This window comes from Rhinolophus sinicus, chromosome 3 (assembly GCF_057876585.1).
Source record: "Rhinolophus sinicus isolate RSI-liver-muscle chromosome 3, RSI-T2T, whole genome shotgun sequence".
Lineage (NCBI taxonomy): Eukaryota > Metazoa > Chordata > Mammalia > Chiroptera > Rhinolophidae > Rhinolophus > Rhinolophus sinicus.
The window spans coordinates 33,239,428-33,254,884 of record NC_142503.1 but is presented as its reverse complement, the minus strand read 5'-3'; the positions used below and the strand labels follow the sequence as shown (position 1 = coordinate 33,254,884).

General features: G+C 35.4%; 1 protein-coding gene across 1 annotated transcript in view; it reads right to left on the bottom strand.

The window, feature by feature from the left end:
* NDUFS4 (NADH:ubiquinone oxidoreductase subunit S4) overlaps positions 1-15,457 on the bottom strand; it is a 91,356-nt gene that overhangs the window by 25,024 nt on the left and 50,875 nt on the right. Inside the window, exon 3 of the mRNA XM_019736232.3 lies at positions 2,421-2,593. Coding sequence (XP_019591791.1) covers positions 2,421-2,593 — 173 coding nt within the window. The remainder of the gene's footprint in view (positions 1-2,420; positions 2,594-15,457) is intronic.

Here is a 15,457-nt window from a genome sequence, read left to right as displayed (position 1 = left end):
ATATACTGGGAGACCACTACTTCAGCGTACAGAAGTCCGTCCCAACGATTTCTCATGGTTCAAAGGACACCAATCTTTTCCCGAAAGTCTTTTGTACCCTCTGACTATACATCATCTCCTTTTACTAAATATAATTTGTGCCTATATTTTTAGACTTTATTTACAAAATTCTCAATTACTGAGGCTCTACTTTGGGTAATGGCAGATTTGCCTGCCATTAAAATCATTTTTACCTGCCTAACAATTATATAATAATTATAAACTCTGGACAAAACGGAAAAAAACAACTGTTTGAAGGGACCAGAGAGTGACCAAAAAGCAGGAAAGAAATGAAAGGATTCAACCTTTGAAAGAAAGGAACTGTACTGGAGTAGATCAAGTTTTGTACAGTTTTTCCTCTAAAGGTACCCTCTAGTCCAGATGGCTAGGAGCACCAAGAACTCAAGAGAAAGCCCTCGTCTTACCAGCACCAGGAGTCTGGAGTTGGAGTCTAGGATCACCAGAGCAGCTGGAAATTTAGGGGTGAAAACAGAGAAAAGGAGGAACCTGCAGAACTGTGAACTTTCAAATTGCACATGAATAGGCAAAGTTCTAACATAATAGCTGAGAAGGCTGAAAGAACTGAGCCGAGATTTCAGCAGCTGTCTACTTGCTACAGGGGAGGCTGAGTTTGGAATCCCACAGAGTTAGGAGGACTTGGTAAACACCTTGAGCTTTCTATCAAATCCTCAGAAAGGCCACGCCTTTTTATTTTTTAACTCTATGTTCCAGAACAAAGACCAGAGGTAAAACTGAAACAGACCCACCCTAACAAAGCATAAAATATATACTCCACAAGTTCAAGGTGATCTACCGGTAATTTGTCTGCTGGAACAAAACTCATCACATTGCCACAGCTATTAACTAGATAAGCATAAGGGGTAGAGAACTGATAGGGTGTTGATACTTCTTAATATACATAGGTTTGACAATTAACTGATAACTAATGTTTCAGGGGTTAACTGGCATATTAACAAGAAGTCAGACATTCACCAAAACATACCGTTTCCCCGAAAATAAGACCTAGACAGACCATCAGCTCTACTGCGTCTTTTGGAGCAAAAATTAATGTAAGACCCGGTATTCTATTGCATGATATCATATCATACCTGGTTTATATTGTATTTATATTACATTACATTACATTACATTAAAGACACAGTCTTTTTATATTATAGTAAAATAAGACGGGTCTTACATTCATTTTTGCTCCAAAAGATGCATTAGAGCTGATTGTCTGGCTAAGTCTTATGTTTGGGGAAACACGGTATGTACAAGAATCTTCCTTTTACTCTTATGCATAATAACCCCAACTGAAAACGAACCAAATGCCATCAATAAATAGTCCAATGGATGAATCTTGCGAAAAGATGAACACATTAAAATCTCAGGCGACTTAAAAAAGAGTAATCATAACATTTCAACCATTGGGTATGAAAAGTTGTTTCTTACAAATTTCATTGGTCTCTACAAACATGATTTACAACACTATATATTACATGAAATATAAAATCTAAAGATACAAAACACTAAAAAATTGTGCCTATGTATCATTTTGCCAAATAAAATATCATTCTATTTAAATTGCAACATGGCAGATATCTTTAACAAAATTTCTCCCAGGTACACAGACAGGGGAAAATGTTAAATATCACACTTTTCTAAAGTGAGACAATTTAAATTGATAACTATCTTCAACTGGCGACTGCACATACATAATTTTCTAGAAACCTCAATAAGAATGAAAATTTTCTAGCTAATCTGGCTGTTTTCTCTAGTAGCAGCTTCTTTTATTCAACTAGAGGCAGTCCTGGGCCATATTCCACCATAGAGATTTAGGTTACTGTTTTACTGGTGCCACAGAATTTATGAGCACTTTATTCCACTGCACTGTATGTTTATTAATCACAAATCTCAGCAAGTTACAAGTTTCCCTCAAAATAGCTCATATCTAAACTCAACTAGTCTCCTCCCTTACAAACAAAATAATACTTTATAAAGAAGTTTTAATTTTAAAATAAGTAAAAGTGTCACTGATTTGAACACTACTTACATAGTGTATCTTAAATTGACGTACATAGCTTGGGAAACATGCTAACAGTGCTCACAATGTGAGCCATTTTTATCCAATAAACAGTACGCTGAAAAAGACTGTTTCTATGGTTTACTGTGCTGAGCCACACTTATGTGAATATTAAATATATATGTAAATAAATGTAATATGTCTGCGTCATAGAACACGCTGATACACAAATGACCTCAAAAAGTACTGTCATAAAGCATACTGTACATGAAAGTTTGAAAATCAGTATATTTAAAAGGAAAATCAACATGGAAAAAGACAGCTGAAAACAATATTCAAATGAAACTAAAGTACTCACGTTGATGCCCAACCCATCAAAGGATTTTCCCATCGCTCCCTGGTATCAAACTCCATCTTCCATTTCTTCGTGTTGTTTACTCCAGACTGCATGTTATTGCGAGCAGGAACAAAAATCCTGACTTTTCGAGTTTTGATATGCTCTTCTGGAACGCCAGTTAAAGTAGTGATATCCTATAGAAAAACAAGCAAACAAATTTCTAACAGTCCATATACACTACACTGTACTTTGATGCTTTCTATATTCATGCAACTTTATTCAGATTTATTTGTAAATTGGGTTTTGTAAAAAGTTTTCTGGCTTATTTCACCATGCTGCTATTTTACCATATAAATTTCTATTTTGATATTTGGGAAAGTTCTATTGGAAGAGTGTTAGGATACAGTGGAAAGGGTTCATTAAAAAAAAAAAAAAAAATTAGGACCCTTTTGTCCAACGAAGTATTGGTAATTTCTGAAAAGTTTGCTGGCAGAATAGCCTGTAGTCAACAGACTCTTATTTCATAAGCAGGTGTTAACTGGTAAGCACAGAAAGAATGTAAAAGTAAGGGGAAATAAAAAGTGACTAAATTTCAAATTTAACAAAAATCTATTACCAGTGGTTTCTGTGTCAAACAGATTACAAAAAAGCATTCCCTTTGGAAGAAGGCCTAAACCTTTTCGTAAACAATTAAAACTTTTTGTAAAAAATTAAAATCAATTAACAACTTTAATTAGTATTTTTATTTATCTCCCTTTGGTGAAACCTACTAAAAAGAAAATGATACATCAAATCTATTCACAAAGGTAAGCTGAAAAAGTTGTACAATTTTTGCAGAAATGTGAGATAAAAACAAAGGTAACTTTCTTGACTCACTCAATAATTCTATCCAGTTACAAATGCTCAACTGATGAATGCATACAATTTTGAAGCCATTGGTTAGATATATTTGTCAAATTATAGTATCAATCAGAACACAAAATAGTAATTTGGAATTTAAGCCTCCATTTAGTAATGGAAAATACTTTATTCTATCAAAGTAAGATCACAACCATATCATACTTATAAATGAAGCATTTTAAAATCGTGGTTTGCTTACGGAAGTAAATTTTAAATAATTGGTTAAGACTTCCAGTCAACATGGCACAGTATGTAAACACTGTGCTCATTTCCTCCCACAACCACATCAAAATTACAACTAAATTATAGAACCACCATCACTGAGAACCACCTGAGGACTGGCTGAACAGAAGTCCTATAACTAAGGAGAGAGAGAGAGAGACACGAAGCCACGTCAGACTGGTAGGAGGGGTGTGGAGGGGTATCTTGGCTGTGTAGTCATTCCCCCTCCTCACTTCCAGGAGCAAGGAGTCCCAGCCCCACAGCAGGCTCCCTAGTCCATGGCTCCAGGGCCAGGAAGAGGAATTCGCCATAACATCTGGCTGTGAAAACAAGAGGGGATTGCATACTAGTGAGATGGAGGGCTGCTGGAGACCTAGGCGCTACAGGTCTTCAAGATCCCAAGCACAGACTCACTTCTCACAAACTTACTCGCTTTGGGCTCCAGCACAAAGGCAGCAGATCAAAACACACCAGGGACATACAGGGAGGAAGGGACTTACTAGCTTCAGTATGATGGCAGGAGGAGCAAAGATTGGGACAGCTCTTCCAGGACTGAAGTGCTGGCAGGTGTAATTGTTCCTTTCTTTAGCCTTTCCCCAACCCAGCTGGCACAGCGCAGGTGGTGCCAAATTTGAGCTCTCCGTTAACATGGCTCACACAGTCTGCCCAGCTCTGATTACCTGAGAGAGACCCCACCACACCCAACTCAAGGGCCCAGCCTAACCCCTTCCAGTGGCTCCTCCATACAAGCAGCCTCCCTTGGATCATGCTGCTGAATTTCCTAAAATCTCTCCAGGGTCCACAAACCCCAAACAAGCAGCAGGTGGCCTCAGAATACCCTGTACCTCTCTTGCTAAGCTACCAAAAACCCAGCACAAGTAGCAACCAGTCTCAACTTGCATTGTAACACCCATAAGGAGGCCCCAAAGCTGGCATAAGCTGCGGCCAGTGGTGACCTGGAATGTAGATTCAACTAAGCAGCCCGAAACCTGGCACAACAGGTGGCTGGCCTGAGCTCATATTGTGGTGCCCACTAACACACAAGGCTATAATAATCAAAATGGCATGGTGCTAGCATAAAAACAGACACTGGACCAAAGGAACAGAATAGAGAGGCCAGCAATAAACCCAGCCCTATATGATCAATTAGTCTATGACAAAGAAAGCAAGAATGTACAGTCGGATAAAGACAGTCTTTTCAATAAACGATGCTGGGAAAAATGGACAGATACATGCAAAGAAATGAAACTGGGTACTTTCTTACACTATATATGAGAATAAACTCGGGCAGCCGTATGGCTCAGTTGGTTAGAGCGCAGGCTCTGAACAACAGGGTTGCCAGTTCGATTCCCTCATGGGCCAGTGAGCTGCGCCCTCCACAACTAGCTGCCATTGAGCTTCCGAAGGAGCAGCCAGATGGCTCAGCTGGTTAGAGCACGAGCTCTCAACAACAAGGGTGCTGATTCAATTCCCGCAAAGGATGGTGGGCTGCACCCCTATAACTAAAGATTGAAAATGGTGACTGGACTTGGAGCTGAGCTGCACCCTCACAACTAGATTGAAGAACGGCTTGGAGCTGATGGGCCTTAGAGAAACACACTGTCCTCCAATATTCCCCAATAAAATTTATAAAATAAATAAATAAATAAACTCAAAATGGATTAAGGACTTCAATTTAAGAACTGAAACCACAAGACTCCTAGAAGAAAACATAGGCAGTAAATGCTGATAAGACAAGGGGGATTGTAATGGTGGCACTAAATCTTCTATTTTGAGATTGGATATCTGGTATAATTCAATTTAACAAGTGTAATTTAGCTTGGGACTTTTTGAAAGTTTTCTTTGTTTTCTTTGCCTTCCTCCCCTGCCAAACCTTAATGACTCTGTTTACTATACATTTACTATGCATACCAGTTTCAATGTTTCTGTTTATTTCGGCCAGTGATGGCCCAATGGTTTAGGAGAGGTTTTGCACCTGTATGGGATCCATTCCTGGCTCCAACATAAATCCACATAACATATGCAAAGGTTGCGATTAGCAGTTTAAGCACACCTTCTCCCACCCCAAGGGACAAAGCCAAACTCAACAGAAAATTCCACTACAAGCAGAAGCAATTTACATCCTGGTTAGAAAATGTAAAACTTCAGACAAAACAAAGACTCAAGGCAGTAGTTTCCAGCACTCTGCCCAGCCTACCCACCTCTTACTTTAATAAATCTTCCTTCTGTATTTCTACCTGCCTCATGAATCCTTTCACAACCCACAAGCAAGCAGCCACAACAAACTGACATCAATCTTAGTAATATAATTTTTGTGTGTGTCTCCTCAGACAAAGGAAAAAAAAAAAATAAAGAAGTAGGACTGCTTCAAATTAAAAAAGGTTTTGCACAGTAAAGGAAACCATCAACAAAACGAAAAGACAATCTCCTGAATGGGAGAAGATATTCACCAATGATACAACCTACAAGGGGTTAATATCCAAACTATATAAGGAAGTCGTGCAACTTAATACCAAAAACAAACATATTTTTAAAATGAGCAGACGACCTGAATGGACATTTCTCCAAAGAGGACATACAGATGGACAACAGGCATTTGAAAAGATGCTCAACATCACTAATCATCACAATGAGATATTACCTCACACCTGTCAGAATGGTTATCATAACTGTATCAACAAACAAGTGTTGGCGAAGATGTGGAGAAAAGGGAACCCTCGTACACTGTTGGTGGGATTGTAAACTGGTCCAGTTACTATAGAAAACAGTATGGAGGTTCCTCAAACAGTTGAAAATAGAACTACCATATGACCCAGAATATCAGTTTTGGATATTTATCCGAAGAAATCTAAAACACCAATTGGGAAAGATATACACATTGCTATGTTCATTGTAGCATTACTTACAATACCCAAGATATGGATGCTACATAAGTATTCATCGATAGATAAATGAATAAAGAAGTGGTGTATATATAGTATACAATTGAATATTACTCAGCCATTTAAAAGAATGAAAACTTGCCATTTGTGACAACGTGGACGGACACAGAAGGTATTTTGCAAAGTGAAATAAGTCAGAGAAAGACAAATGCAATATGATTTCATTTATATGTGGAATCTAAATTACAAACTAAATGAACAAACAAAATAGAAACGTTCATTGATAGAATAAATTGATGGTTGACAGGTGGGAGATTGGGGGTACAGGTGAAAATGGTGACGGAATTAAGAAGTACAAATTGGTAGTTATAAAGTTAGTCACAAGGATATAGAGCATAAGGAATATGGTCAACAATATTGTAATAACTGTGTATAGTGTCAGATGGGTACTAGACTTAGTGGGGTAATGACTTTGTAAGATATGTAAATATCTAATTGCTATATTGTATACATGAAACTAGGGTTTCCAGGCAGGAATTCCCACCTGTTCTCAGGAATTTTTTTCACTTTCCTGACCCGAATCCTGAGATATAAACTGTTTTCTGTTCTCCACGATGAATTGTTTCCACAAAGTGATGGCCGACTACCAAAACCACTTGGGTTCAAGGAGCAGATTTTCACAATTTCCCAACCAATTTTCTCGGGATTTGGGAATGGAAAAGCAAAAAATATTTCCTGAGAACAGGTGGGAATTCCTGCCTGGAAACCCTACCTGAAACTAATATATGTCAGCTGTAATTTAAAAAATTAAAAATTATTTTTAAAAGATAAAGAAATTGGTAAACACATAGATCAACAAATGTTGCCTTATAAAATTATTAAAATAATGTCTAACTCATGGCGTTTTAAAACAATTAAGATGCTAAACAACAGTAACAATATAAATGAATGAATGATGGATGAATGAATGAATTAGAAAGAACAAAGTTAATATGAAAATGATTATACCAAACTTGTAAAAACCAGAAAATTTAGTCCATTTTGTGTTTTAATTTCATTGTAACATATCCCCTAATTCTAAAGGCTAATCTTTATTTGTAGTTACATTCTAATCCATGTTGTGACGAACGAATTAGTCAGCGCTGTAGTATGTACTGGGAAAACTGTAAGTGTATTTCTGACTCCACTAGTCTTTCTACCCACTGATTAAAAGCATAGTTTTTAAAGTTATTTTAGTTGGCAACCAATCCTCTGCTTAACCCAATACCTTTCCATCTGTACCAATAATTAGATGTGTTTACTTTGTCAAAACTTGTCTGTTTGGAGAAACTATCAAAATGATCCATATATTTACACAAATATGTACTTCTACTATGTAATTACATTTTTTAAAAGTTTATTTTAATATAGGATAAAATAAAAGTGAGTACACTTGGTATATACCTTTTAAAGATATGAATGTAAGTTTTAATTGGTAATTTCCCCCCCCCCTCCCCACCCCAACTCCGATTCAAGCCATTGTTTTCAGTCTAGTTGTGGAGGACATAGCTCCTGGCCCATGTTGGTACCATGTTTCCCCGAAAATAAGATCGGGTCTCATATTAATCTTTGCTCCAAAAGACGCATTAGAGTGTATTCTCAGGGGATGTCTTATTTTTTCATGCACAGCAATCTACATTTATTCAAATACAGTCAAATCATCTTCTTCTGGGACATCGCCATAATGTACTAAATGCCTCGGTCTGGCTGACGATCTTAACTGGGGCTTATTTTGGGGGTAGGTCTTATTTTCGGGGAAACACAGTATTATGAGCCTTGTGCTCTACCCGGCTGAGGCAGTCGGTCCCAGCCTCAGTCGGCAGCTCACCGCGCCCAGCTCCAGGTCGAGCCGTTGGTAACAGTCTTAGCTGTAGAGGGCGCAGCTCACTGGCCCACGTGGGAATCCAACTGGCGACCTCTGCGTTAGGAGCACAGTGCTCCAATCACCTGAGCCACCCAACCACCCTAATTGGTCATTTTTAATTGTCAAGTTCAACTTCAAAGAAAGGTGATTTCCAGTATTATTACATTTAATGACTTTCTAAAGTATATTCTTCTACTCAAGAGCTTGAAAAAGACTTAACTCCTGGGGAGTCCTCAATACTTATTTCCTCCTTTGAATTCATTATAGCATTTGTAATCTGTCATATTAACTTATTACTTAACATTATATATCTTTATGTTAATATGTACTATTTCCTCAGCTATAGTTCAAGCAGGGAATAGACAATATAAGAGTGTTATAAAATTATGGGGGTGGAGGGCATAATTTCTAAATTCCACAGCAACCCATCCATCTGAGCTGAGCTCATGAAATCTAGAACTATATAAATTGGCTGCTCTTCAAATTAAGACCTATAGAAAACATTTAACACCAGTTACCTCAGGAAGATGAGATCATAGGAAAAAGACTTTTTCTTTGTAAACTTCAATTAAATGTGATGTATATATGCCAAAGTAATTAACAAACAAAGCTTTAAAAATGGAAAACATAGTGATTTGTATTATCAAAGTAGGAAGGGATAGAATGATTTTTCAGGATGGAAAACCTCTTTCAAGTAAGTAGCTACAAAATGTTGCTAAGCTCTTTATATTCTGAACTCTTAACTACCAGCTTCCAAAAATTATGGCAATTATTTGTTGACATCTCCCCCCAATTTAAAGCTGCATTCAAACAAATGAGTTTCTGAATTTTGAAGTCCACGTTGTTCTGACATAGAATCCCTGCATGTAAGGTACTGCAGCGGAACTGAGCTGCTGCCAAAGGCAGGGAATAAAAAGGTTTGGCATCTCTCACATATTTGACACCTAAAGGGCACAGAAGCTCTAAAATTCCTAGTCCCTGTAGGCACACTCTTAGTCTAGACAAACTGATTTCTCACACTTTTAAAATTTAAAATGCATTACGACACTCTATTGTTATCATTTCATCCACACAGCTTCAGCTAGTGACAGAAGAACCTGTCCTTTAAGCGACATTTCAATGGGCTAAAGTTCCCACTCCAAGATTCCATTAAAACAATGTAATACTTGAAAAGAACTATGAGGCACTATGTTGAACTCTTGTGTTGTTAATGCTTTGCTTTCCCTCAAAGTTCTCACTGAACTACCTGTGACTTAACTTTTGCAAAACAAAAATAAAACATCTGCAAATGACTTAAACTGCATTGAACTAATGATATTCTCTGTAGATTTCTACTTCTGTATTGCTATTGGAATCGTCTGCCATTTTTAAAAAAATCTATTTATAAAAGACACAAATGCTTTGATTATGTCATTATTGCCTTTTACAGATTTCTCATTTTATTGGTAAGATAGATAACATAAATAATCATTCATAATTTTTTATGATTACAAAAAGTTAAATCAGGTAAGGTATGAGAAGCTTTCAGATTGGCACCTGAGGAACCTCAAGACTCACCAGTTAATAATTATCTGTAAATTCTAATAAAGCAAGTTACTTTATAGATAATATACAGACTTACTGAATTTTAAAACTTCTAATTTTTAAGCAGTTGTGTCAAACAAGAAACCTATATTCCCATAATTAAAGAATGTCACTATCTTAAAGTTTCAGAAACACAATCTTATGTACAATATGCCATTTTAAAAAATAATTATGATTCACAGATTAAATGGCATTCAAATAAAAATTTGCTACTGAAAAAATGCATATCATAATTCCAAAGTTCTACTCTTTCAGCAGAAAGCGTAGATAAATGGGAGAGAAATTCAAAAAATCATTAAGAAAGTATATGTCAGTATATATAAATGAACGCTATTCTTTCCAATACCAATTTCCATTATAAAATATTAGTTTTCTGCATAAAAACTGTATGATTCGGTTATCAACTGTCCCTATTTATCTTGTGTGAATTCAACTTTTTTTTTTTTTTTTTTTAACAAAGGAAGCAGGGAACAAGTAATGGGAAGTTGGTGTCAAAATGCAGAAAAACCTCCCAGCAAGCTTCTTGCAACCACCCAGGATTTAGAGTCTTGCTGGCCGATCTCTTTTCAATACCAGAATTTCACACATTTCAATGACTATTATGACTTCAAAGAATCAAATTTTCATCATTGTCCGTCATCTGCCGGTTGATTTGTATAAAGGAGTTCTTCTGCATGCACTCCAAACAAAAGCCTCCTTACTTTTGTGGCTATATATCAAGTTTAAAAGTTTTGTTTGTGACAGTTGTGTGTTTGGTAAATTAGGGTAACACTGAAGGAGTGCAGCTGCTCTGCAGGAACCTCCTTTTTGGCACCATTTCACTTAAATAAAAACTGAATAATTAGCTTCTGCCTTTATTAAACCACAAAAATGCCACTGGCCTTAGTAATTACTTCCGGTTGCCCCACCCACTTAACCTTAATAGTTTACACTTGTCATAAAGAGAAATAAACGAAAAAGGTTTTCGCCACATTAGATAAGTTTTTGATAGATCTCTCAGTACACTCAGAAAAGCCAAAATTTTCACCAGGCTTTTTTGGTAATAAGTGCACTAAATTGCTTGTTATTATGGATCAATGTTGAAAAGTTTTAATAACACATACTGAAACACTAAGTACAAATATTGCTTATAGAAACTTGTTCTATTGGTGGCTCTTGCTTACCAAGTATGTGTTTAAATTTATTTTAAGAGCTAAAGTGATCTAAATTTGATGATTACATGTGTATTCTACATTAATCATGAAAGATGTTAAGAAAGGAAAATAATCTTAGATCTGTAATAAAAATTTCAAGTACCCCAGATACCTAACACAGGAAACTCATTATATGGTCTCATAAATAATGAAGAACATTTTATAAATTTTACAATTTGAAAAATATAAATTAAGAGTTGGCAGATAGCATAACCATATCTATTATATTTACTTACCACATAAGAACTTTAAACACCTAAAAAGTTAGTGTCCACAGCGATTCAAACACTTTCAAAACTGAAAATAAGAGGTGTGCCAGTAGAACCAATTTTTGTTTGTTAAAGCAACACACTAATGTGGGAGTCCAACCAGGTAATGAAACAAGTGTTGGAATGTAACTTTCATTATATTTTGCATATTGGGCAAAGCTATCATGGAACCAATAGTTAAATTTTAAATGGAATGTTGTTAAGATGAAATACATCATACAAATTATACTGCTAATTATATAATGAGTAAAAAACTAAATAATTACAGACACGTGTCTCAATCTCAAACTATTTTCATTACTCCTAGATCCTTCTGCACAGGATGAGGTAGAGCAATTGGTAAAAGCAAATGGCTGAGTCAAAACTGGGTTAGAATCCCAACTCACAATTTTGGGCAAATTAAGACGTTCTAATTCATCATCTATAAAATCAATTAAATACAGTATAATAAGGACTAAATAATGCTTGTCTTATGCAATAAAAAAATGTTTCTCCTTTATTCAACCATTTTTCCGCACCTACCACAACTGTATAGACATGATCTCCATTCTCATGAAAATTACAATTGAACTTTTTTTAAAAAGGACAGTGAACAAGTAATGAAATATTGGTGTCAAGATGCACCAAACCTCCCATCTTCCTTGAAAAATATGAGTTAGCAGTTAAAAGACAACAAAGGATTTTGCAAATAGAGTAAGGTGTTTCAAATCTGGAGGAGAGAAAAACCTAGCTTTTCTTTGTAAATAAGAGCTGAATATTCCATTTCTTGTATATGTCAAAAACACTGAGTACAATATATGTTAAATTTGTTTTACTAAATATACAACCATATATTGAAAAGCCTATGGACACTAATGAAATTGAAGGACTAAGGTATAATTTACCTTTGTTCATTTCAATTCAAATTGTAAGATGCTACTATGCCAAGTTATCTACGCCAGGGGCTGCAGGGAGTAACTAAATAATTATATATGAAATACAATATTGGCTAAGAACAAGGAATTTATGATTCAGATAAATCTGGAGGAACCCAAACTCCACCATTTGCTACCTGTGCGGTATTGACAAGTTGCTTAAACCCTCTGTATGTCAGTGTCCTCCTTTAAAAAATGTACAAGAAAACCTATATTATGGCACTGTTTGGAAGGATTAAATCAGGATATGAAGTGAAATATGATAAAAGCCATCGGGATCATGGCACTTGGTTTTAAAGGTGAGAAAGTACCAGAAAATACCTGACCAAAGAGGGAGACAGAGATGATTTTTTTCAGGATACTTATTATTTTAAAAAGAAACTATTAAAACATTATAACAACATTAAAGAGAAATTTTTAAAAATATATCCATATGCTTCACACGCTAGCAACTGTTTTCTTATCTGTATTATCTACCATTAATTATCCATATTCACATCCATTTTATACATTTATACATTTATTTGGCACTGATTATTTTTAAGTATCACATCACTAACTTTAATCCATGTAGTTAACCAATGTTTCTTGTTTTAATGGCCTTCTTAATAATCAATTAAGTTGATGTGCCACAATTTCTTAGTCCATTCGTTATTGAAAAATCAAATTGTTTTATTATTAATGCTTTTAAGTATAGATTACTGCAATAAAAATCAGTAACCTAATTCTTTTAAGGTTAGTCATTGAGGATAGAATTAACTTAGTCAAAGGTTATAAGAATTCCCATGGTCCCTGAGATGTTATCAAATTGCTTTCCAAATCGGTGGTAAAATTTTATACTGCCACCCACCACGTAGGCCCATTTCCCTTTATCCTCTCCTCTCAAGGCACAGAGAAGCAGGCATATACATTAAGAATTATGAGAACAAAAGCCAGAGAAATAAATATGAAATAATTGTTGAATAAATATCAGGGCAAAGGAACAGATGGCAAATGAACTTCCTAAAATCAAGTGATGGTTTAAGCAGTAAGTGAAATTAATTAAATCTGGAAAGGAAGCTGAAAATAAAAGAAAATAAGGTATCCAAAGCTCATGTTTCTGGTTTAATAAAGCAGTATCCAAGAGGCAATGCTGTGGAAGTCAAACTGGATTGCAGGGAGGCACACAAAAAGAATAAGTCAATACCTTGTTAATTTAAGAATAAAAGTTAAACTATGCAATAGAGGTTTCCTTTCTGACTTAAGAACTGATGTTGGTCAGCGAACTGAAAACACTAGTGAAAATGGGATCACTAACTAAGGAAATACACACAGGCATCTGTGCATCCGTGTGCACACATATCCACCACACTTTCAACATTTTATAACTCGAAAAGCATACATGTACATTCTTTTAATAATCTTCAGAGACAAGGCCATACCTTCTCTTTCAGTACAGATCCAGTGATTAGAATTTCAAGTGTTGTTTCTTCCATAAACTACCAAGAAAATACACCACCTACAATTTATAGTTTTTTTAGATGTGAAATAAGAATATAAAGACATTTGTGAAGCAATCTGAATATAAAATCTGCCTAGATTTTATGATTTCCTTTTATATTACAACCTTTTATAATTGTTTCACCTAATTTGACAAAAATTGTCAGAAATTCACCTTTATTGTCTTTTCAAAGTATTCAATAGAATTGTCATAGAATGAACTCTGTCTCCATATAGCATTCCGATTATAGTATTCATTTAAATTATGTAATTACAATGTCAAGTAAAATTGGCATAGAAAGGTGTGGAAAAAAGCACAACTGAGTTTTGGTAAGCATATGACTCAATTACTGAGAGCTGAAGTCTGGTAGTACACTAAAATGAAACCTAAATTAAACCATAGTATGTAGTATGTCCAAGTGTTAGTAAGTCTGTTTTATAGAAAGAATTGAGAGCATCAATAACTGAGCAAATCATTAAAGATTGGTTTAACAAAGAAAGATTCATTAACAAAGCCATTATTGTAAAAGAACTGTCACAATGTAGTACGTGGCCTTTCACTGCCATCCATGATAGAGTAACAGGTACCAGACTTACTGTTCGACATATAAAACTGGAAAAGTTAGGTTAAGCAACTATTTTCAGATAGTGGACAACTGGAAAACAAGCAGCATCATAATATACTCCCTGAAAAAAGGAAAACTCATGGTGTAGTCCTACAATTGTCCCAGCTTTATGCCTAGAGGCACATTCCAGATGATGGTGGAGCCGGGCAGAACACAGTAGTCTCACTGAACAGAGAAGGTAGGAGAAATCAGAGTTCAGAGCTGCTGAGGTACACTAACATTTGTGAGGCAGAGTTCTGAAGAGAAACAATTAGGTAAGTAAAAGAAGTAAAAGGCATCCAAATTGGAAAGGAAGAAATAAAATTATCTCTGTTTGCAGATTTATAGGATTCCACACACACTCAAAACCTGTTAGAGCTAATGAACAAGATCAGCAAAGTGACAGGATTAAAAAAATAAAAGACACCCAACACAAAAATCAGTTGTGTTTCTACCTGTTAACGATGAATAATATGAAAAGGAAATTAAGGAAACAATGCCATGTACAACAGCATCAAAAATAATAAAATACTTAGGAGTAAACTTTAAGAAGGTGAAAGACACAATAAAAACTACAAAACACTGCTTAAAGAAATTAAAACAAATAAATGGAAAAACATTATGTGTTCCTAGATCATAAGTCTTAATATTAAGATGACAATATTACCCAATTCAATCTACAGACTGAATGCAATTCCTATCAAAATCCCAATGATTTTTTTTTTTTTTGCAGAAACAAAAATTCATCACAAAATTAATACGGAAGCTTTGCTTCAAAACAATCTTGAAAAAGAACAAAGTTGGAGGACTCGTATATCTTGATTTCAAAATTCACTACGAACCTACAGTATTTGAAACAGTGTGGTACTGGCATAAAAAGACAGACATATAAATCAATCAAAAGAGAATAGAAGGTCCAGAAATAAACTCCTGCACACACAGTCAACTGATTTTTAACAAGAGTGCCAAGACCCTTCAATGGGGAGAACACTATGCTGGGAAAACTGCATGTCCAAAAGCCAAAGAATAAAACAGAATCCCTACCTCATAACATATAGAAAAGTTAACTCAAAATGGACCAAAGAACTAAATGTTAAGAGCTCAAAC